General features: G+C 36.1%; 1 protein-coding gene across 2 annotated transcripts; it reads left to right on the top strand.

Moving 5' to 3' along the window:
- Positions 1-14,599: 14,599 nt before the first annotated feature.
- On the top strand, positions 14,600-18,536 carry LOC104613491 (interactor of constitutive active ROPs 4-like). 2 transcript variants are annotated; one of them, XM_088900272.1, is made up of 4 exons: positions 15,074-15,223; positions 15,882-16,043; positions 16,152-16,237; positions 17,102-18,536. In XM_088900272.1, exons 3-4 carry the CDS (start codon positions 16,224-16,226, stop codon positions 18,246-18,248), a joined length of 1,161 nt encoding a protein of 386 aa, XP_088756398.1. In that variant the 5' UTR covers positions 15,074-15,223; positions 15,882-16,043; positions 16,152-16,223; the 3' UTR covers positions 18,249-18,536. The 2 variants fall into 2 exon arrangements, with proteins under 2 accessions (XP_010279620.1, XP_088756398.1); XM_010281318.3 differs by lacking the exon at positions 15,882-16,043 and having other exon boundaries at positions 14,600-15,223.
- The last annotated feature ends 4,496 nt before the right edge of the window (positions 18,537-23,032 follow it).

Raw genomic sequence — 23,032 nt, 5'->3', positions numbered from 1 at the left:
AGCAAAGAGTGCAACACTGTACCTTGCAACCGAGGGAGAGGTCCTCTCTTGTTGGGAAGTGTTTGATCATTATGGGCTGAGAGGTTAAGCGTAAGACCATTGAGGGTTATACCTGATGGGCTGACCTTGTATCTGCCCACAGTCCTTGGGCCTTCATAATGTGGTTGGACCCAATGACCATTTAGTGTAAATGTTGGGCCCATTAAGAGCCCATACTGATGGACTCAGGGGTTCATTGTGTTCTGTAGTGAATTTGGCCATGCTTTGTAACAAAGGTTGGGCTGAACCCATGTGGCTAATGTGTGGATCAATGCTAGGGTCCCACGCCATAGAAAGAGAGCCAAACTAGCCAGTATTTAAAGGGTAAAGTGAGCATTGTGACTTAATGGGCCTAAGCCCCATTTCAATTTGGGCTTAAGTGATTTAATTAAATGGGCAAATTTGGATTTATAACTTGATTAAGATTAGCAGTTGGATAAGATAAGTCTTATCCAAGTTGAGAGTCCAGATTCAAATATTAGATTTGGATCAAGAAACACATTCTTAATTGGATTAGAAAGCTGATCCAGAAAATGTTATAAATAAGGGGGCGGATTCTATAGAGAGATCACTTCTTCTCTGCAATCTTTTTCTTCCTCTGCTCTTGCTGCCTTGCCTAGTTTGATCTCCACCTCTTGGAGTGATAAAGAACTATTCTTGATATTGTTTCTTGGTGAAGAAACAATCTGAAGTCATGCTCACACAACCCTACACGATTCTTGTTGAAGAATCACAGGTTCTTGCTGGAGAACCCTTATTGTTGATCCTGCCTAAACATTCGCTGTCATCTTCAGTGGAGGCGGATTTGGTAATCTCTTTAGGCGTGAACACCTACATTAGGAGTTTTACATTGATTCTGTATTAGGTACTACCCTCTTCCCAATCTTAGTTTCGGATTTGGTCTGGTTTGTTTCAAGACCGAACCTTGAAAAATGCAGTTTTTCCAAATGAGGGAATAGGATTCTTGGATGAGAGAATGAAATTTTTGAAATTTCGCCCAGCTACCCTGCATGGTTCGGCCATCCATATGATAAATCTCCCATCCCTTCATTATCGTGCCTAAAGCATCCTTCATTGTGGAGCTCCTACAAACTCAGTAATCACCAAGAGCAATCACACACACATAACATATTATCCTTGAGCAAGTACTTGTCATGAAAGTAATAGCTAGTACTCTCCATTACGAGTAAATTGATCCTTGACTATAATTAATATTGCGAGATGCATAGGTATCATACAATTTTATTGATAATGCATCAATCAAGAGTTCAAGACACATATTATATAGAATTTTATAAATTAATACATGCACAAAGCCATTATTATTTGATTTTCTATTATAGTCTAAGGCAGAAACATATGCAACTATTATATTTGAATCATTATATCATTTTTCTATTTTACTATTTATAATTTTTAACATTAACAAAAATGTCAACTAAAAATTGAATTCTCAAATGTTTGGTAAACAATATTTTCATTTTTGTAAAAAATGAGTTTGTTATTATAAAATATAAATTAAAATGTTAATTAATAATTTATAAAAATATATAATCCTAACATAAAATATATCAAATCTATTAAAATTTCAAAGATACATATCATATGAAAATTCATAAATTTTAATTACTAAAATAATTATTCCATTATTAATATTTTTATTTTTATAAATATTCTAAAAAAATAATGTTTTGATATAAATGTATATTAGTGGATTTGATAGATTCAAGTTATTTTACATTTTCAAATATTTGGTAAATAATTTTTTTACTTCTGTAAATAATAAGTACATTGTTATTTAATGCAAATTAAAATATTAATTAATAATTTATAAAAAATTTAAGATACATGTGCAAATTTATAAATTTTAAGTATTAAAATAACTCTTCTATTTATAATATTTTTAAATTTCTTGAAATTAAAAAGCATTTTTTGATGTAAATGTGGATTTGATAGATTATGTATTCCATTGGTTTACAAAATACTAATTTTAAATATTATTCTTTTAAATTTGTACTTGGAGTTGTTGAAGATAAGTGTATGTTGCTTGTTTGGTGGCTTGGTGGTTAAAGATGCATTTACTCTTGGTAGGATACACTACGACTAGAGGTGTATCCTACCAGTCATACGTATTGGCCGGTACCATACGATATACACTGATATGCTGGTGTATCGGACTGATATACACAACTAGTAGCATCCACCTCCGGTCGTGATGAATCTTATGCCAATATGGTCTGATACCGATACGATATGCCCCGTATTAGGTGTATCATATCAATATTTTAATCCTTGATGACACGTCACTCCTCACTTCTATTGCACCAGGTTCCCATTGCATCATGGTCTTGCGCCCTTGTTACATCTAAAATGTTCTTATCACCACTAATCACAGCCTCATCATAGTTGAGTTCCTCCTCATCACAGCTATGGGAGCCTCGGGCTGCATCACACTTCCTCCTTAGAAGGGTTTCCGATGTTGATCCTACAAAAAACAAGAGACAAGAGTATATGTTTCATCATGGCATGGCTTACTTGTATTGGTGTTTTAAAAGTCGATCCAAAGGCTAAACTGTTTTCACCTCTGATTTGAAGATCAACAATTCGACCATTTGGGTCAAAAAGGTTAGATATAAATAGAAAATACATACATATATGACATAAAATAAATAATATGTAATTGCATTCTACATGTAATATATGTATTATTTTATGTCTAATTTATATTTTTTATTTTGGAATATGGGATCTCAAAAAGCTACCCAAAATATAAAAAAAAAGGAAAATCGTGCCCAAAGTTGTGGCCTCTAAAAATTTGCATATACATGTAACTTGTAACCCATGACTCGGGTATTGGGTTAAATGAGTCAACGGTTCCAACAATTTCTTTTTATCAACTCTTGAGTTTTAAAAGAATATATATATATATATATATATATATATATATATATATATATATATATATATATATTAAAATTGGATGGTCCATGTTAGCATGTCTCTCCTTTGAGAGAAGTTATTTATCTATTTTCTCCATTTTTTGCATTTTTTCTTATTTTCTTTTGTTTTAGAGATATAAAACATTAGTCATTGCTTATCTTGATTAGATTAACAAAGATGCACACTATTGGAGAGAGACTTTTGGGTTTTCCTGCATGTTATTATTACATTTAAAAAGACATTTAAGATAGAGAGAGAGAGAGAGAGAGAGAGAGAATAGTAATAATATAAATAGGTTGAGGTTAAACAATCAAAAAATTATTAATTTAAAAATCCATTAAATTTCACTAAAAATAAATATTAAAAAACATAGTAAATATTAAAAATGTGTTTCAATTCCACTTAAAAATCAAACTTAATAAATGCTAATAAAAATAAGAAATTTAAATATAAAAATATTAATTGATAGTTTTAATAATATTATTAGATAACTTATGAGTTGAGAGACCTTTATTGTGCATAATGAACTCATTAAAAATGATAAAAATTAATGAAAATTTAAAATGCACAACATGTTTTATTAATAGTATTTTATTGCAAAAAAATACTTATATGCAAAATTATTGAATAATAATGAAAAAATACCAACAATTAATTAAAAATCCAAAAAATTCTGAAAAGCCTAAACATAATTAAAATACTAAAAATAATTAAAAAATATTGAAAATTAACAATATTTTATATTAAAAATATTAAACAATTAATAGTATTTTATTATTAAAACTACCAAAAATTATTAAAAAAATACCAAGCTAGAAATTATTGAAAAATATTGAAAATTAGCTTTATTTTTTATTAACTATGGTATTTATTTAGTTATTTAATTTATTTGTACTAAAAGCAAATGCAAATTAATTTTGTAGTGACTAATATGCAAAAATAAATGCTGAAAAAACTGAAAATTATTGAATAATACTCATATTCAAAAATTACTGAATAATAATAAAATAACACCAAAAATTAATTAAAAATCCAAAAGTTCTGAAAAACCTAAAGCTTAATTAAAATACTAAAACTGATTAAAAAATTAAATTAATTGCAATTTTATTGCAAAAAATACTGAATAATAATGAAAAAATAATGTATTTTAATTATTAATAGTAATATAATTAAAAATAATTATTTTTAAACTGTAATTAACAATAATTATAATTTAAGCTATAAATAGTAGAAAATTACATTTAATTACCAAAAAGTTATATTTAATTACCAAAAAATACATTTGATTAGTTTTAGCCAAGAAATTAGAAATGTTTCTAAAAATATGATAATTTCCAAAAATTATTGTATTTTTAATAAAACAATATTTTAATAGCTAACAATATTGTAATAATTAATAATAAAAAGTAACAGATCATTTATAACTTAACCTAACCTGATTAGATCTATAAATTAGCAGGCTCAAGCAACTACTTTCTTTTGAGTTAGGTCTAGCTGAGATATGCACCATGCCCACACATTATCAGGAATAATTAGATTCAAAATCTAAATGGGTATCAAATTTTTGGAGTCCAATGATGGCTTTAGCGGATAGGGCCCAAGCTAAACAACCCCTAATAAGCTCAACTTGGAAGTTATATGCATATATGGTAAATATTTTTATATAATATTTAAATAACAAATTTTATATTAATATATAGAAATGTTATATATTTTTTATGCTAGACTAAAATTAAATAAAAATTTTAATTTGTAAAAAATCATAGTTTTATAATTAACACGGGCCTCTTTATCAACAGAAAATGTGCAAGCCCGAGCCTAGCCTAATCATCGGACCTAGATCTTGAGCCCAAGCCCAACCCTTATATAAAGCTCGAAGATTGAGCCCGATCCCGAACTGTACACAAAATTATCCCAGGGGAGGGAGGCACAGCCCAGGATGCCCCCATGGACCAGCATGGCATGGCCGGCCTGCACTTTGTGCAGGACACATGCGGGTTGTGTCGTGCCAGTCCAACACAACCCAATTTACACCTCTACTTGAACCTGCCGCCCAATATTAGGGATAGGGCAAGAAATTCAAGGATTCCCCATCCTAGATGAGGAGTGGGGTGCCTTGCCACTGAAATCGCCCGACATTGAGGAATGGTTTCTTTGCCCTAAACCCACTTGACAATGGGGATGGGGTAGAGTGTCTTGACTATGGGACAGGGATAGGGATGTGGTGCCCCGCCCTGAACCCATCCCATTGTCATTCCTATATAATTGTTAATTATTAGTGAAACTAATAAAAATGTTAGTGTTTGTAATTATTTTTGTTTATTTAAAGTTAATCAAAATTTCATTTAAAAATACTAAAAATAATAACAATTATTAGGATTACTAAAAATTATTAATAAAACTAAATTTATTAATAAATATTTGTTCATATTAAATTAACAATAGTTATTTTTTGTAAATCAACATTAATTTAAAAATATAATTATTAAAATTCTAGATATTAACAGTAACTTTGAATACTTTTAGTTAGTTAATAACAAACTTTAACTATTAATTTAATATTAATTAATAGTACATAAAATTATTAAATCTTTCAGATTTTCTTGTACATCACACGGATCCCTGATAGTTAGTTCTAAAAATAGGATTGAGTGACAGTTCGAACAATTTGACCATCTGAGTGGAACGGAAAGGATAAGAAAGGAAGGGAGAATGTTTAATGACTTTTTGCTTGTAGGGGACTTTTTATCAAAAAAAAAAAAAAAAGGTTGTTGTTTTCCCGTTCACAGCATTGAATATTTACTTTTAATCATAATCGATTTTGTCGATTTAAGAAACATTATCATTTATTTTCTAAATAGTTATACTCTTTTTTTGGTTAATTGGTTTAATTAGGATTCGATACTTGGATGCATTTGGATTTGACTTGACCCGGTAATAATCAATGTGATTCGAATTTGAATATGACAAATTCGGTCCATTTGCAGCCTACAGGCTAGAACCCAGTTGCTAGTCAATTGGCACTGAATCTTCAACGACCAGTCTACCACTAAAAGCAAAAAGTAAAAATAATCTACATACCATTCTGCTTTTTGTAAATGATAAGACCTGGGTCGGGTTCCCTTTTTCCACAGGGAAACCGTGATAAAGTTGACACCTGAAATCCAAACCTCCTTCAATATCAACCATAAGTTTGGGCGGTTGCTTTTTCCATTGCTGTACTCCATGCACACACATAAAGAAATACTCCACTTATTACCTTTGTTCTTCACTTTTTTTCCCACTGGCTTGTCACTTTTGGATGCCTCTGTGCTCTGTCTCTTATTTTGCGTGACAGGTTTATGGGCTTGAAATCCAAGGCCCAGCACTACATGATCACAAGCAGGGATCTTGGGCCTAGTATTATTGGGCCCAAGGCATGTCATCAAATTGTTGGTCCTGAGTTGAGTTGTCAGTCTGGACTAAGAATGATCAACCTTATTCTAGAGGAATTCAGATTAGCTGAATTCGATGGGATGGCTGTTCAGCAGGCTGTAGAACCAATGATGAGATAAATTCATAGGCCCTACTGTAAAAGATAGGAACCCCATTTATTTAAATACTGGAATGGAACATTGATTCCACAGCCTGCTGAACAGCCACCGCCTTCAGCCAAACCTTGCTCGTTCTAGAATCATTTCAGTTAGTTCAACTTTGAGTTTTGATTTGAATTATCAAGCACCTAAAGCCTGCCATTATAAAATTAGATGGTTATTTTATATGAAGAACTCTAGGAATGTCAATCAATCGGGTTTGGATCAACACAAATCCAACCCTACGACACCCTATATGATTAAGGCTGCATTTGGCATTCCTTAAAAACTTAGTGTTCATAGGGACATTTTAACTACAAAAAAGAAGATAAATCCTTAAAATAAGGAATGTCAAATGCAGCCTAAATGGAATACTTGACCCGATCATATAGGATGTGATAGCAAATTCTAAACCTACCTAAGCCATTGTTAGTATTTATAAAATTTTCAATGTCATTATATTATAGAAGTTTAATGAATATTTTATCATAAATACCTAGGGTGCATCTTGAGTTTGGTTTGGTTAGAAATTTGTCCGATTTTCAGTGAGCCCGAACCCTAACCCCGGCCAATGTAGTTGAGATTCTTTAAATCAGACAACCCGACTTGCTGTCCTAGTTTGACAAGTAAACTTACAACTTATGATAATATGGAAAAGGAAAATTATGACTTGGTAATGTCAAGAGGTCAGGTGTAGCATAGGCCTTATGCTTGAATGGCTGAACCCAATCCGACACTTGATCCATGATAATAAGGAGTAAAATGATGTAATCCCCACTTTGTATGAGAGAGAATAAAGGCCCAAAGAGAATAGTACAAATTTTGTATCAATTTTTAGGATAAAAGATTTGTATTTCCAATGTGCAAATTTTCATCGAAGTAGAGGTGTAAATCATAACTACAACCACAAGCAAATACATACAGATCTTTTATTTACGTATGAACTAAAACCAAACTTGACTCTCAGTCAGATGATGGAGCCATGTTCCACTTCAATCCAATTATCAAGCCAATTCTACTTTCAAATATGAGTTCACTCGCAACCATGTAGAACTGGGAACCAGTAGATCCAGGTTGATCAAGAATCCTTGCTGGTTGGTGGTGGGTGAGAAGAGGGCATTGGATGGTGATCCATGACCACTTGTATAAGCCGTCATGGTTTTTAAAACCGACTCGGAGACCGAATCAATCAAGAGTCCAGTTACTGGGTCGAACGGTCCGACTGTTTAAATCGAACGGCCGACTCATTCCGACAAAAAAATAAAAACCGATCAAAACCGTTCGAACGATTAATCGCTCGAGTCAGAAGTTTGTTGATTAAAATCAACGTTTTTATAAAAAATCTGATTTTGGGGAAAACCGAAACTAATCACCTAACTGATTCCCGATTTTCCAATCCGACCATCCAATCCGGTCAGGTTTAGAAAACCATGTATGCCGTCACTCGTCAGTAGCTGTTGGATGTGATCCTTCTATTTTGCTCCAAGAACAGGATGGTCTTTTGAGGTCTTATTGAAGGGGCTGTTTGATATAATTCGTATTTCAAATATAAATGTCACCACAGCACCACATAGGCATTTTGAGTTTAATAATCAATTTTCTGGTTGGAGATATTTTGAGTTAAAACAGTACACTTTTCATAGAAATCCATGTGTTTCAAGAAACATCGATTTCTCTGAAAAGAAAGTCTCAACACGCTGACTGACGTGATTTTGATGTAATATTGACATGGATGAAAAATACAAATTTCTCACCAAATAGGATTGATTACAGACAATGATGCCTGTGTTTCAAGTATGAATAGTGTTTCAACTTAAAACATTGATACATGAAAGACCATTGCTACAAAACATGACCTAAAATTTTAATGAAGATTATGAGTAAGCCTTTTTAACTCCGATAGCTTCGACACTTGGTCATGGGAAGCTATAACCTCATAGAGGAGATATTCTCATATACATTTTTATTTCTTGGATGCCAATTAGATCTATGTTTGTGTTTACAATAATGTTTTAAAAAATGATTCAGATCGGAATCGTTTTGGCCACTGATTTTTGGGTTGATGTTTCAACTGTCTGATTCAAATGAATGGTCTGTTCTGATAAAAAAATAAATATAATTAAATCATTAGGTTGTTGATCAATTTAACAATTTTTAGTTAAGGACCAGGTTTAGATTAAAACAGAACCAATTGCCTAAACAATTTCCAGGCCAAACGGTTTGACTGTTTGGGTCAATGATGATTTAAAAACATTAATTTAATTAGAATGACCAGTTTCCTGTTCATTTGCTTACTTGTATGGAGTGGATTTGTAAAAATATAAAAGAAAAAGGAGAGAGAGAGAGAGAGGGTTTTACAAGTGGCCATAATTCAGAAAATGTGCTTCAATATCAGTGGTTTGATTTATAACAAGGCCATGAAGTTGGCCACATAAGACCATTTCGCCCGTGACTGACGAAATCATTTCTCTTTACTAATAGTCTAATACCACACGATCGGACATGGGATAATTAGAAGTGGCAGCCTTTTGTGGATCCACCTAGTTTCCAGGTCATCCTTTTCACATTACAAAAGAGATTTATTTTCCTTCCTACACATGAGAAAGGTACGTAGGACAGCATTCCCCATACATTATTCCCTTGTAAAATTTAAAAAGGACAAGGCATGAAATGATACATGAGAATCCTCTAACATGTTTATCATTCATTGGCTTCCAAACATAACTTTGTCTGAATTTCTGAATCAGTTAGCCATAAGCACAGTAGGATTCTCAAGGATCACTGAAAGAAAATCAGCACTGATTCATTGCAATGTTTTAAAAAACGTTCTGGCCATCAGTTTTGGGTTAATTGTCCGACCGTCCAATTTGAACAAATGACCTATTTTGACAGATAAATTAAAAAATAAAAATAAATAATTAAAAATAACAAAAGGTTAAAACTGTTAAGTGAATTAATGGTTCAATCACCCAAGTTAACAGGTTGTTGATTTTTTCAATGATTTTTTTTTTTTGAATAAAACGGAACCAGTTGCCTGGATGATTCCTAAACTGAATAGTCCGACAGTTTCGATCAACAGGCGGTTCAAAAACCTTGGTTCATAGTGAAAGGAAATGAACACATACATGGGTGTCAGGCTGATGACATGGACAACATCCTTCCCCCTTATTAAAACACCTAGACAAATTTGAGCCAATAGTCATGGATGTTATGGAACTAATGCTTGTTAGTTGGTCCTTGAGAAGTACTTGAGTGTCGATAGAACATACGGGTACATGCGTGTAAAACAGGCTATATAACCAATTATAAATAGGGATTTTTGGAGTGTTCCGTAGACATAACACCTACATGGACCCTTTCGTGGTTGTTGGATGTGACCCTTCTATTTTGATCCAAGAACAGAATGGCAATTTGAATGTCTGTGTGAAAAGAAGAAATTGAAGGGAGATCATGACTGAATTTTTAAGTAAGTGAAGTTTGAGATAGCTTGGCCATGCCAAACTATAGTCTCTTCTAGAAGGCACTTGAGCTAAGTTTTGTGTATTGAACTTTTGATTCCCTTACCTCATTTTGCAACCACTTTAAAGAATGAATTTGCAAGAGATATCCAAGAAACATAAAGAAGAAGAAGACACATTGGTCATGGCAAATTTAGACTCAAGTTGCATTTATAGGGGGTGTTTGGTTTTGTAGCATTGTGTTTTTATTGCTTTTGGGTTGATCATATGGGTGAATTTGAGTTGTGCCGAGTTAAATATTTGGCTATTCAAGTTTAGTTCAACAGAAAAATATGAGGTTCAAGTTCAATTCAAACTAGAAATATGAGCTTAAATTTGACTTGATTCAAAAGCTCATATGTTCAAGCTCGGCTCAACTTGAGCTTGATAAAGACTAAGGCACCATTAATTTGGTAACAGCTGAATTTGATGAACTGAATGATATATTGCTTTGTCTTTTAAGTATGTTGTGAACTCATTAATGACTGTAATGGGTTCCTTATTTTACCCTCGAATATTTTATTATTTAATAATTTCATCCAATAGGAGATAAAAAATGTTATTCAGTTCAGCCCTTTTTTTGGTCATCAGCTTCAGTTCAGCCACTTCGGCCATTATCCAACAACCCCTAAATTAGGGATGTCATGGTCCAATCCAATCCCATGAATATTTGGACCATTTTGGACCAGTCTAATTCAATGTTGGGATCGTCCAATCTGTTTAAATTGCTTTTGATTTAGATTGGCTCTAACACAAACCTGGTCCATAGACACCTGAATTCTTATTTTCTATCAATGGATTGGATATTGGTTCAATTCAACCAAATCCAATTTAAATCCATTATGGATAGACAAGGTCCAATCCAATCCAATAAATACTTTGAACCATTAAATCTGTATTAGTCTAATTCAATATGTTTTATTGGTCCGTTCAATGTGTCCAAATTAACTTTGATTTGGATAGGATACAACCCAAAATCTGTCCATTGACACCCCGACCCTAAATTAGGCATGCTTTGTAATTAAACAATTTGATGGAACCTATTCCAATGTAATGTGTTGAAAGCCTTTGCGATGGGCCTGTAGGCCTTGTGTTCACCCTGCCCCTATTCCCACCCTACGTCCCCACTAGCCTCTAACCCATTAATAGGGGTGATCATGGGCTGGGCTGGGCTTTGCACTTATGATAAGGACTATAACCTAGGCCCAGGCCTGGCCTGGCCCAGGGTTCTAGTCCTGAAATATAAGCCCTAGCCCAAGTCTATACGGGCCCGGGTCAGGCCAGGCATGATTCTGGGCCAATGTCTTTCATATATATATATAAAACATTACATATCTATAATATTTTATATTAAATGACATAATATGCATATAAACTTATTTTATACATTATATAATATAAAATATTACATGTAATATAAATTATACATGTCATGTTATAATATTTATATATAAAATATATAATATAATGTACAATAACTTGTATACATGCGTATACATTATACACAAAATGTGTAACTTTAAATATATGTGGGCTGGGCTTGAAGTATTAAGCACAATCCTGGCCCTAAAATTTGCGGGCCTAGGCTCGGGCCGAGCTTGAACATAAAACCCAGGCCCAAGCCCGGAATTTCCGGGCCAGGCCGGACTGAAATGATCACCCCTACCCATTAACCCAACCATTTCAATAAATAAAAGAAAGAAAATAACAGAAAACAAACAAAGAAAAAAAGAAAAGAAAAGAGAGAAAAGTTTCTTTTCTCCCTACAGACATAGTGAGACTCACTAAGGCCCCGCTTGTTTTTTGGTGAGTTATTTACCTAGGTAAATGCAATTACCTAGGTAATTTTTTCTTGGGAAATACTTGCCCACGTCAGTGTATTTACCAATGTTCTTTTATTTCCCAAGTAAAAAAGAAAATGACCATTTTAACCATAAAAATCTATTATTAAATGGGGCATTTTTGTCTCATTCAAGTGAATCTTTCCCCCACGTTGAAAAATTATTTATCCACATAGGAAATGAAGATCACTAAAAAATAAACATTCATGATCCCCACATTAATCTGAAAAAAAAAGAGCATTTTCTATTTACTAACTTTCCCCTCCCTCAAAATCCAAAAAAACAAGAATGTAAAAGACACATTTCTAGGATAAAGCATAAAAAGGTGGTTGAGTTGTTGGATAATGGGTATCAGATCTATCGGATTGTTAGCCTGTTGCAAGTCTTTAAATATCATTACACCCAATACGTAAGAACCCTGTGTATCGGGGTACTACCAGAACTTCACAATACACCTAATACATCCTAATGAAATTTTGAACCTCAGGTTAAACCATCTGGGTCAATAATGGTTTAAAAAGCATTAATAAGAATAACCCAAATTATTTGTGTACTCTGTAAGGCTGTACAGCCTCAGAGACAAACACATGGAAGGAGACTCTCCACCAGGTTGGCTCTGGTACCAATTTTCCGTAGAGCCAAGGTGGTGTTAAGTCACTGTGAGTTACCCCAACTGTGCTAACTTACAACAGTCCTTTCCCTAACCACATCAACAATAGCAAACAAAAATTTCTCCCTAATGTTTGCATTATTGCATCCCCCCTCCACATGCATTCAATAATTCAGAACCTAATCATCCACTTTCCTTTATTTCCTTTGTATATATGTGTCTCAGCTGTTTAGCTAGATCATCTCTTTATCTTTTCTTTTTCTTCTTTTTTTTTCTTTGCCACGTGGAAGTAACCCTAGCTGCACCCTGGTCGCTGAACCGGTTACAAATTCAATATCATAATCAGAACCCTAAAATTCTTGTTAATGGCATTGTCTGTCTAACGAATTTGAGGAAGACATTAGAAGGAGATCTTAAATTGCTTGACAAAGACTCAGTCTTTTCACCCTGTTCTTTACTTTGTGATTGGTTTGAAAGAAAATGTAGAGGTTGTGCAGGTTTCCCTACCTCTTCTTTCAAACCAAACACAGCCTCTAATTAAATTATTGAGAGAACCCACATAGACCCAATAAATATGCACCTCCAAATTTGTCTTTCCTCCTTTAACCAAGACATAGATTTTGTGATACCTACGATGTATTGGTTTGTTTCTTATAGGGTAGCAAAGACTATGATGATGATAAGGGTTTCTAATCACATGGTTCATGGGTTGGATGGTCTAACTGTCCGGTTCAATCATTTTACTTATTTCAATTAAATAAATAGTTATGGATTCTGATTTAATTTCATTTTTTATAAAATATAAAATATGTAATTTCGAGATCTTTGATGAAGTCAGCATTTTTAAGAACCAAGAATCCACAAAAAATGTTTCGGCTGGCGATTCCTGGTCTGACCGTCCGGTCAACCCCAAATCAGACAACATTATTCAGTCAGACTCCAGTCTAATGGGAAGGGGAAAGGATGATTTAGTGGAGTCTATGGCTGTTACATAAATCAGATGGATAATCTCCCCATCAATGACTGACACGTGTCAATCCAACAACGGGCCAGGAGTTCGGATTTCTGTTTTTTTTTTTTTTTTTTTTGTGGAAGGAGTAGTTGGGAGAGAGAGATTATAGAGAGGGTAGGTTTAGGACCCCATCCATTCACATCGAAACATTAATCCTCTTCACATGCAGAGGCTGAACAGGATCCTCAACAACCTCCCATTGGGCCTCACATGTTATTGTCTTGGCCCAAAAGAAAAAAATTATAAATAATGAAAAGGACTGGGCTTAGATCTTCAGTTTAGATATAGTAATTCACGACTCATCATATTGGTTGGTCCCACGGCTTGAACACCACTGATTAGAAGACACATCTAAAACTTCTCTGATCTAGGGCCCCATCAACAATCTTTGATTGTGATAGTTTTCCACTCTTGGGGTCTAAATAAATAGTGATGTGGATCCTGCAATCTTTGAATAGTTCAAGACTAGTGTATTCTAATGCACTGGTCAATCACAGGATCTTACAAATGATCCTGCTGCTTCCTAGTATGATCAACTCTGTTGGATTGTATAGGCCGATGCAATCCAACCGTTGAATTATGCATAAATGACAACAGGAGATGGAGATAATTAAGGTGATGCCGAATCCAGGGCATCACGAGATGGTGATGCATCAGACGTAGTTGTCGTCACGAGGTCGTCCCACGTGGGATATCTTTTTCATATAAAAGAGGATATACTTTTTGGAAATTTCTCTAGTGCCCTTCAACTTTATAATATTCCAGCTTTGCACTTGCTTTTTTCCTCATAAATGCAGGGGCCACGAGGCAGGGAGATAATCGATAACGCTCACTTTTTTCCTCAAACTAGACACGTGCCGATATAGCAATGGCTCCAAAGCAGATTTTTTTCGGGTGTTTGAATTGAACGCGGGCGGTGGGCTCAATCGGTTCCTCCTACGATGAACTGGACGGTTGAGATGGATTGGAATATAAAAATAATAATAGTTGCCAGGTGTAAAACGTGATAGCAAGAAACGAAGTGGGGCCCACAAGCGCATTTTGAGCTCCTGGGTCAAAATCTGATGCCCTCGACTCGACACATGAGATGAGAGAGAGAGAGAGAGAGGGTTCAAGCTGGTGGTTTGTTGTCTAATTGTGGAAGGTCAAACAAAAATACGGTGGGATTCAGCAGTTGGGGATGCAAGTTGCGAGCATCTGACGGCCGAGATTCTACAGCCAGAGTGGGGTGAGCCGTGAGCGTGCGGGCGGTGAACCAATGAGAGCGCTCTCGTTGGAGCTAGTGTGATAAATGACAGACAGCGTGCTCAACGGATCACCAATCACCCAGTAATGATGAACCGTGAACGTACTCGTGCAGTCGTGCTTCCTTTTAAAAAAAGAATTGGTTCAGGCTTATCTTGTCTGTTGTCTCGAAGGTCCGGTTCAAACGGTTCTCTTGGGTTCAAAATTATTGGTCTGGTCCATTTCTGGGCTTGTTTTTGAAAACATCCTTGATCCTCCTCTGCTCTCAGGTCTCAGCTATAAATGATTCTCCATTTTCTTCTGTGTGAACTTCTCTTCTCGATTTCGTTTCTGTCTCCCTTCCTTCTTAGCCTCTGTACTTTGTCGTCGTCGTTAATGGATGCTACCCCACAGTCTCTGGATCTTATACGAGGAGGTGATTGACGATCTGCTTTGTTATTCTTCCACGACGCTTTCACATCATATAGGTATTGATTTGTCTCCTTGCTCTTCGTCTCTGTTCTGTACTCTGTAGTCTGTACATTATTTAAACCTGATGATCTCTTGCTAACATTAATCCTTTGTCAGTCTGGAGTCTCCTAACCAGGTTGATTTCCTTTGTGTGGCTCTTTTCGTTTTCCATGTGATATGAGACTGAGGTAGTGTGTTTATGTGTTTAGTATTAGATCTGGTCTCCAGACTCCAAGTAATGCTTCAAGATCTGAGGATTATCCGCGTTCAATCTCTCTCACTTTCTCTTTCTGTCTTGACTGTCTCTTTCTCTTCTGAATTAGTTCTTTTTGTTAATCTAAGATCTGTTTGTTCCGCTTCCATGAATAGATTGTAGAGCTTGATTGCTTCCTCCCCAGAAAGAACTAGGAAAAAAGATCCGTTAGGTTCGATTTCTCTCTATTACTCTTTATTTACTGGTTTTGACTACTTTGTCTTCCGTTGGACTTGAATGTCTCTGAGTTTTGAAGGCTCAACTGTGAACATCCGTCGATAAATCGGTATTCCTCCAGTTTTGTGTTTTTTTTTTCTGCAAAATTACGGGAGGCGCCATTGTTTCAATTTGGGGTTACATGCTTCATAGTAGAACGACCAAAATGTCCATTAGTTCAGTGGTATTTTGATGAATGATGACAGAAGGAGCAGCCTCGCTGCTCGTCTCTTCAGAGAGCAGAGGAGGGGAATCGCATCCATTGATCTCTTTTCCTTCTAGTGTGGGCATTATGTGCCTTGTCCAGCTCCAAACCGTCGGATGATCCTTAAATTTCATACTTAACAGATTCAAATTTCAATCTAACGGTGGGGAATCTCCAATAAATTCCTTATTTTCTTTCAATAATTATTACTTCCTGCTTTTCTTTTGAATATTATTTTAATTTTAAAATTTACCCTGCTCGAATTTTGCAGAACAAAATACGGGGACGTGACCTGTTTGCCCTTCTTCCTCAACCGCCGCAGATAGCGTTTTGACGTGCAGATATGCCGAGGTCGAGGTAAGATTTACCACCCTTCTCGAATCAATTATTTTCTTTTCTTCTTTTCTCGAGGGAGAGACCACCCAACGGACTTTCGTCATGTTTTGATCAAATCAGCGCCCTTCAACAGATTTCTAGAGGGCTGAGATGGTTATGCACTTATGCTAGATGTCTTGATGAGGCCCATGACTCATCGTAAATCGCATCCTAGGGATTTGTACATCTTTGAAAGATTCCGGTTTAGAATGATGCATCAACAGTAGACTCGATTACTCGAACCGCACTCCGCATGGGCAAACGTCTTTCTCCTTTTTGAATTTGAAACTGGTAATGGGCTCGAGACCCGAGGGTGCTCCCTTTTTCGTACCGAGTGAAAAGCCTTTCAGGACAAACAAAGCACTTTCAATTTTCAAAAGCTATATATTAGTGAAGATCTGCTTTTCTGGGAAAGCAGATGTAAACTTTACCTTTTATTGTTGTATGTAACTCGAATGTTGATGTGAAGCACGGATTGCAGTATCCACATTCGACATCTCAATTATCTTGTCTTGCTTCCCCTCACTGTGTGTCTGCATCTGTCATTATGGGATGCAACTTGCAACCGGGTTGATAGATCTTAGTCTGTTAACAATGATCCATGTATAAAGTTAAGAACTGTTGGATTAGAATCCTTGTATAGTCTAGACTTTTGACCCACAGAAGTTTCAACAACCGAGGGCTGCTAATCTTTACTCTGTTACACACCCTCTCTAGTTTTTCCATTTCATGAAATATCAGTCTGGACTGATATGTAAAATGGGATGTCGTTAAATACTAATTGTTGATTGCTAATGATTGTGGGTGTGTATATTGATTTTTGTTAATTTTTAATTTGATAAACAGAGGGTCGGAGTTGCCTCAAAGGCAATCTACTAGGGCCCCACTGCATCTTAGAACGTCAGGTCATGAGTCTGATAATCTCCACCATCGACCCACTGTCGATCGAAGTCCAAAGGTGGGAGAACGTCGATCTCCGCGAGGGGCTCATTCTGATCCTTTGCATCAAAAGAAGCTTGGGACCCGCATTACCGATTTGGAATCTCAATTGGGTCAGGCCCAAGAGGAGCTGAAAAAGCTGAAAGAGCAGTTGGTTTTTGCGGAAGCTGCTAAGAAAGAAGCTCAGGAAGAGCTGGAGAAGAAGACCAAGGAGCCAGCCGCAGAGGAGGCCACTAAGGAGGTAGAACACCTTCCTCCTCCAGGGGAAACCCGTGAATCCAATGAGAAAACCAGCTCAGATGGAAATCCGGATGAATCGCCGGAAGAGAGCTTTCCAGAAACCGATGTTTTCGAAGTTCTGGTGGAAACCGTTCCATCTAAGCCCAAGAGGCCGACACACACGACCGAGCAGCAAGAGAATGAGACCAAGCCAATAGAGAAATGCGCTGAAGCAGTAACAGTTTTGGACCCTGTGAAACCAGCGTTGGATAACTCGGCTGTGATGAATGACGAGATCAATTTGCTGAAAGAGAAGTTGGCAGAGAAGGAAAAGCAATTGGAGATGATTCGGGAAGAGAACGAGCTCTTGAAAAAGAAGGTAAAGGAAGCAGCGGTGGAGTCTGCTTCTTTTCTAGTTATGGAGGAAGAATCCGCTCTGAAGCTCACCAAAATGGGGCAGGAGCTGGAAGAGAGCAAGGCGAATGTGGCTCGACTGAAGCAGCAACTAGAGACGGTGGAGGGAGCAAAGGTGGCATTAGAGACAGAGATGAAGAAGCTGAGGGTGCAGACAGAGCAGTGGAGGAAGGCAGCTGATGCAGCAGCGGCGGTGCTGGCCGGCGGAATGGAGATGAACGGGAGGGTGGCAGGAAGGTGTGGCTCAATGGACAAGCACCTGAGCAGCGGTGGCCTTGAAACGGCTGGTGGTGGGTACACCGGATTCGTGGGATCACCATTGTTGGGTGATGAATCAGACGATGGGTTTGGAGGTGGTAAGAGGAAAGGCACTGGTATTCGGATGTTCGGAGATTTGTGGAAGAGGAAGGGCCAGAAATAATGGGGGAGAGAAGCTCAACTGGTTAAATTCAATTCTCTCTTTTTTTTTTTCTGTATCTGCACACTGTAATTTAGACCGGTATCTCTCTGGTGTGCAGTGTGCTGCTTACTAGCTTTTGTCTATTTTGGGTTGCGAAATAGTTACTTACGATTTCGCATTCAGTGATAATAGGTGCTATACATTCTGCTGCTGTTAACTTGTGCATGGAATCATGGAATTGTTGGTTAATGATTCGACTGCTAATACTAACCCAGCCAGGTCTAATTGATGACCAATTCTAAATCAAAATCCTAATTACTAGTCATTTTTACTTCTGTTTTCTATCTTTTATGGGTCTCCGCATTCTGCAATTGGGATTTCAGTCCAGAGGGAGTATTGATAATCATGACCCACCATTGGAATGGTTCTCAGTCACAGGCAATAAATGCTTGTATTGACACCAAACCCAAAGAAACGGACCCAGCAAGCACCAGCAAAGGATGGTGAATAACGAATTCCAGTAGAATGATTATGGTTGGCTGCTTTTAGTACCTCGAACTTTATTAGGCTTGGGCCCCCAAATACGCTTTAAGATGTTACATTATTTTTCGGTAATAAATAGAACAATTTTAACATGTAACATTCGTTGAACTTGAATCATACTAGGTTGTTTAGATGATGATAATGAATAATAATATATCCAAAATATTTTATAAATTTTATAATTTTTTATTTTTTTATTTTTTGTTTTTTATTATTAATCGGATGTAGATAATAAAATCCAAATGTAATAATCGGATCGAGTTGTGAGTTTCAAGTAATATTTTGAAAATCGATCTAAAAATAGAATTGGTTAACGCATCGTTTTTTGATTTGATGGTTCAATCGTCTGGGTTAAACGGTTTGACTTGTGATGTCATAAATAAATTAAAAGTAAAAATATTTATGAATAATAAAACAATACCATAAAAATTAAATAAAATACAAAAAAAAAATCGCCGCCAGTAATGGAAGTGTGATGGTGTTGGGTTGAAAGAGGGAAAAATTGCCACCAATGGATTGTAGTTTGGTCGTCGGTGATTAAAATTGCTGCTTCAACCATAAACTCTTTAGTGGAGGAGAAGAAATTGCCATTGCAAAACTGTCGTAGATCGTTGATGAAACCAATGGTCGCCATTGGTTGTCGGTAGTTTGTAAATGGTGATTGTTGCTTATTAAATTGCGGTTGCCACTACAAAATCATGCACTCAATGACGGCTCAAACTCAAAGTGAGAATTGAGAAATGCAAACCTTGCATTTGTCATAGGTCATCGTAGATAGGGGTGACAATTTTTCACCCAACCCACTGAACCCACCCAACCCGCCCATTTGCTTTACAGGATGGAACTGGGTTGATCACCCAATCCACCCACTTAAACGGGTTGGGTTGGGGATAACTATTGGGTTAACCACTACAGATATAAGTATTAATTCTTTTGCCTTTTTTTTAATTTTCTTCATTTGAATGAAATAATTTATAATTAATGCATTAATTTTCTATTAATTATTAAATAAATTTAGATTTGTCTCGAATCAACACACTTCACCCATTTTGACTAGGGGTGAGAAAACAAAACCGAAAAATCGAATTGGTCGGTTTGGTGCTTTTAAAAAACTCGAAGGTACCAGTTCGGTTTCAATTAACCAATATAGAAAATTGGTGGTTAACCGAACCAACCGATATACATATATTTCTATATATTTTATATATTTTAAATTAATAAATATGCATTATATATATAAATATATATATATATATTTATTATATATTATATATTATATATTATTTAAAATATTATATTTTATATATATATTTATAATTTTTTATTATATTTTTATAATATATATTGTAAAACTAAAAAACTGAAAAACCGACGGTTAACCAAACCGGTCAACCGATTAACTGAATGGCTTCGATTCGGTTCTAGGTTATCGGTTTTCCAAAACCGATACTATTGGTTTAGTTCCAAAAAATGCCCCACGGTTCGGTTTACTGAACCCCAACCGTGAGCACCCCTAAATTCGACATAAATCCAAATCAACTTGACCCGAGTCCGGACCAGCTCAACTTGGTCTAAATATGAACAGAGTTGATCACCTCGATCCGGTTTGTTTGGGTCGGCCAGCCCAGTCTGAACCGACCCAACCCAACACATGTCGAACCAGTCGATCCGAATCCGAAATGGGTCCAGTCGGGATGATTCGATACCCGATTGCTTTTCCCGGTTTGGATTGTTCGGCCCAATCAGCAGGTGCACAACCCGACCCAAATCCGAACCGGTATGATCTTGACCCGCTTCGGGTCAATTGGTTTGGTCCCAAACCCGTGCACAAACCTGATATGGGCCGGTCCAAGTCAATCCACTATTGGTTGAATCGGTCTAGTCTGGTCCAACCAGACTGATCCATATCTAAATGGTTCGACCACCCTTGATGTGATTAGGTCGAAGACAATTCAATTAGATAATTCAAGTTGGTCTGACTGGTTTAAACCTAAGTGGTTCATTCAAACCCGAAATTTGAACATAGTCAAATGGCTTCGCCGCTTATGTAAAAATAACATGCATGTTATGTGATTTGAACCTTCACAACTTGTGTAAATAGCAACCACTAATACCACCAAGTTATGACCAGTTTATTTGTCAAGAGAGAGTTTTTTTTTAAGTACATAAATATAAGATTAATGGGTTTGGGTCAATTGGATTGGGTTAAAGCAGGTTTAGGTTGAATCCAACCCATTTAATTTTATATAATTGGGTCATTAATGGGTTGGCGGGTTAGATGGGTTGGGTTGAAGCTCAACCCAAACCAAACCACCCAATTGCCACCACTTACCGTAGATGGAGCCTCAACTATCAATCACTGGTCGTCGTGGTTCGCCATAGGTTGCTGTCACCGCAAGTCATTAGAGGTCAAGCTAAGTGAGCAGCTAAGAAGGGAAGAATGAAAATGATTTGCATTCGAACCCTAACCCCAATTATCAATTCGATGGGGATACTAGTGGAAATCCTTTTTTATTTTTTTAATATAGAAAAAAATAAAACATATAACCCGTGAATTGTTGTTTGGGTTGAATGGTTTAACGGTTCGACCACTCGGATCAGCAATTTTTTGACCTTTCCAACGTTTTTTTAAGAAAATCGGTTTATAATATAACCAAAATCGGAGACCTAAATGATTCCTGATTTTATTTTTCGGTCCGACCGTCTAGTCCATTTCGATTTTGAAATATTGGTTTTAAGTATCATTGACAGGCCTACTTGCTTGGCTAGACTCTTCTTTCTGTAGTGTTTTATCTTTTTTCTTTTGTTCATGGGTAAATCTCTTAAACTACCCCTACTGTTTACGAAATTGACAAATTGTACCCTTACTGTTTACATACTGCCTTCAAGAACTCTTAAATTTTCTGACAATTAACATGTTAGTAAACACTAATGAAAAAATTAAATATTGAATTTGCCCTTCACTATTCATCAAATTTTCAAAATAAAACCCAACTGATAAACAAATAAACCCAAAATCATATCGTTGGCGGCGGCAGCTGCGATGAGGTCCATCTGGTCATCATCTCACAAGAGCTGGCTTTGTGAGTCTTCCTAATGAAGTGATTAAAGTGGACGGTAGAGCAATTCGAATACCTAAACAATGAGTTCCGAGTAATGCAACTCGGACAAGGTGGGGAGTACAGCTTGGTGATTCATCACTCAGAAGAAGAGCTTCAGCAGTTAGAGAAAAGAAGCAAACACTGGCATCGATGCTGCGTAAGAAAGTAACGACTAAATTAAGATAGATTGTCTCGGAGTAAACACCTGTGCAAGAGATGTTATGATAACACAACTAATGCTAGAGGAAGATGCAAAATACAGAGAAGCTTAAGCATTAGAAACGTTTCTTAGATCAAGTTACGGATTCATCGTGGGCGGCAAACACAGACCGAGGAGACACTGACGGTAAAGAACCCATTGTCGGTTGAGTTTGGTAACTAGAAAGACAGAGGACACGAGTTCTTCTTTTTCTGGGTTTTGACTTTTTATTGTTGCGATTTCACTGTCTTTGGAGCCTTTTTTCCTCTCTTTAACCATTTCTATTTTTCTTGCTCATTGTCGTCGTTGAAGACCAAAGGGTTGTCCATGATGGAGATTGTTGGACTCGGTTTGGGGAGCGGGTTCTTGAGCTTGGTGCTTAGTTTTACTATATTTGGTTGAGGGTTATAGAGTAGGGGATGGCCGGTGAGGAGGGGAAGTTAGCTTGCTTGATTATTTAAATACATTAGTTGAAAGATGCAAAAGAGAAATTTCAGGTATGATTGAATGAATCCATTGTCGGTTGAGTTTGGACCAAACTTTTGCCGGAAGTTGCAGTGGCCGTCATCGCCTGCGACGACGATACCAAAATCATTGCCATCACAACAACTTCCAACAGTGGTAGTGAACAATAAAGGTATTTTAGGAATTTTAAAATAATTATCACTCATGTGATGTCACATGTGAATGGAGTGTGACGGAAAATTAACGGCAATGGAGGTTTTAGACAATTGTCAGAAAATTTAAGGGTAGCGTAGTACATATGTAAACAGTAAGGGTACGGTTTGTCAATTTCGTGAACTGTAAGGATAGTTTAAGAGATTTACTCTTTGTTCATTTATAAAAATATATGTAAGATTTAAATAGAGAGAATTGAATGAGGTGAAAGTAGTAGTTCAATTTACAATTTAAATCTTACAATTAAATAGGGAATAAATTCAAAACTAAGTATTTTAAAAAGA

The sequence above is a fragment of the Nelumbo nucifera genome, chromosome 3, assembly GCF_055504915.1.
Source record: "Nelumbo nucifera cultivar China Antique chromosome 3, China Antique-T2T, whole genome shotgun sequence".
Taxonomy (NCBI): Eukaryota; Viridiplantae; Streptophyta; class Magnoliopsida; order Proteales; family Nelumbonaceae; genus Nelumbo; species Nelumbo nucifera.
Note: the sequence above shows the minus strand (reverse complement) of the source record. Positions and strands in the feature narration are given on the sequence as shown.